This window comes from Silurus meridionalis, chromosome 8, assembly GCF_014805685.1.
Source record: "Silurus meridionalis isolate SWU-2019-XX chromosome 8, ASM1480568v1, whole genome shotgun sequence".
In the NCBI taxonomy this organism is placed as follows: Eukaryota; Metazoa; Chordata; class Actinopteri; order Siluriformes; family Siluridae; genus Silurus; species Silurus meridionalis.
This window is the reverse complement of record NC_060891.1, coordinates 26,246,879-26,249,378: the sequence shown is the minus strand read 5'-3', so window position 1 is coordinate 26,249,378 and position 2,500 is coordinate 26,246,879. Positions and strand designations below refer to the sequence as shown.

The 2,500-nt window shown below is 39.0% G+C and overlaps 1 protein-coding gene across 1 annotated transcript in view; it reads right to left on the bottom strand.

Annotated features, from left to right (window-relative positions):
- The window catches only part of map4k3b (mitogen-activated protein kinase kinase kinase kinase 3b), a 33,305-nt gene that overhangs the window by 14,087 nt on the left and 16,718 nt on the right, over positions 1-2,500 (bottom strand). Inside the window, 2 exon segments of the mRNA XM_046855030.1 lie at positions 1,073-1,151; positions 1,426-1,551. Coding sequence (XP_046710986.1) covers positions 1,073-1,151; positions 1,426-1,551 — 205 coding nt within the window.

Below are 2,500 nucleotides of genomic sequence, written 5' to 3'. Positions count from 1 at the left end.
TTCGTATCACTTATTTACAATCAGAAATAAATAAATAAATAAATAAGTAAGTAAATAAAGTTCCACAGTCAAAAAAGAAAATCTAGCATTAAACAAAATTCATAGTCAAGATTCACAACAAAATTCCCAGTCAGCATTCCTAAAAAGAAATCCAGGTCAGTAATCCAACAAAATTCCCAGTCAGCATTCCAGGTCAGCATTCCAACAAAATTCCTATTTAGCATGCCTAAAAAAGAAATCCAGGTCACAATATTCAATAAAATTCTCAGTCAGATATTCCTATCCAAATTCGCATCCTTTATAAATTGCTAACAAAATTCCAATTCCAATATATAAAATAAAAAAAATCCTAGTAAGAGCACCCAAGACAATTTCACAGTCAACATTAGAAAAATCCAGGTCAGGAAAAAAACATTTTTTTTTTTCCTAACAAAAAAAATGTTAGCTCACCATTCCCAACAAGAAATTTCAGATCAGCAATTCCAGCAAAACTTCCCAATCAACATTATCCAAATCTGCATTCCCATAATTATTTTTAGCCAGCATTTCCAACAAAATACTCAGTCAGCATTCATACCTAAAAAAAAATCCTAGTCATTGTTCAACAAGATTTCCAGACAGGCTTTCCAACAAAATTCCCAGTCAGTGTTCAAAAATTTTTTTTATTAATCAATTAATTAAAAAATCCCAGTCAGAGAACCCAACAAAACTTCAGTCAACAATCCTAAAAATATAAATAATCCTGGTCAGGGTTTTTTTTCTAAAATTCCCAGGCAGACCCCCCCCCCCCCCCCCAAATTCGCAGCTATTATTCCTATTTAGAATTCCTAACAACATTGTAAGTCAGAACGCCCCCCCAAAATCCCAGGTATCATTCCAGACACAATCTCCAGCCAGCATTTTCAAACAAACTTCCAGTTAGCATTCCGAGCCAGAATTCCAAATATAATTACATCTTCATTTCGGCAAAGATTCAGCCACGTACAAGCATAAACGCATTCACACAATTTACGCGCACAATTCCAAACATGACTACGCACCTCCACACACCCACACACACACACACACTTACAGTTAATCTCGGACAAAGTCTTTTTATCCCTTGAACTTCGGCTTGCTGATGTGATCCGCTGGGGAACGTGTACCGGAGACTGCAAACACACACACACACACACACACACACACACACACACACACACACACACACACACACACACACACACACTTATAATATAAGCACACAAATGTTTCCAGTACCCCAAAAGCAATTTTATTATACATTATATATTACCAAAAATATTGGGACACCTGACTTTCCCAACCATATGTGCAAAATCTTATGGTGTCCACAAACTTTTGCCCACCAACATAACTACAGTATTTCTCTTGGACCTCTACGAGGAAGTCTCAAGGTCACGACCTCACCTCGGGGTCAGCTTCCTCGTCCTCGCCGTCGTGGCTGTCCTCGATGTCGGCGTGGTCGGGGTTGCTGGCTTTGTCTAGCAGCTCGATGGCGAGGGTGCGGCTCAGCGGCTGCGAAACGAACGGGTGCTGGACAGAGACAGGAAGTGAGCGTGTCAGCGAGTCGAGCAACGCGATTGGATAGGAGCCGGGACACTTTCCTTTTTCTGATGAACCTTTTGCATGTCCATGTGCGTGTGTGGGATTTATTTTATTTTAATCTTTCCGTACAATAGCTGATGGCCATCTTAATATCGGGTCAGCATTCGAACAAAATTCCTATTTAGCATTCCGCAAAAGAAATCCAGGTCACATTTTTAATAAAATTCTCAGTCAAATTTTCCCATCCAAATTCGTATCACTTATTTACATTCAGAAATAAAAAGTAAAAAATTCCCAGTCAGCAATCCTAAAACAAGAAATCCAGGCTAGCATTCATAAATATAGCTAATTTCCTTTTAGTGTAAAATCCAATTGTTGCTGATTACGTAGCATGCTACATGCTAACCTCGCATGACTTGGTTTAAAGAATTCAGCAGACACGCTCTGATTATTTTATCAGTTCCTTTCCTGCTCACAGTCTGTTCTGTTACTGTCCCAGAACTCATGCCTTTCTGTGTATAAAAAAAATAAATAAAAAAATACGTGTTAGCATGTAGGTTAGCGTAGCGGCTTATTATTGATGCTGTGAGGAAGTCAAACGTGTAGGAAGTTTTAACAAGCGGGTAACACGTTAAGAACTAGAGCTGCACCAACTAATCGATATTAAAATTAGTTATAGACGAACGTCGAAGCGTTTAGTTGGGCTGCTCAAGTTATGGTTTAGCGTGACGGTAAGAACACAGCCGCTTGGGAAAATGGTGAGCAGCAGGGAAAAGTGTCCATCCCTGATTCATGGGAGCATTTATATTAAACATAAACTGCACAGTGATGCACGAGCGCTTGAAAATAAAACACACTGGAGTCACAGATGAAGGTGAAACATCAGCACGGTGAGCAGAAACTCTATAATCGTGTGAAAATGGTGTAGTTTAATAAA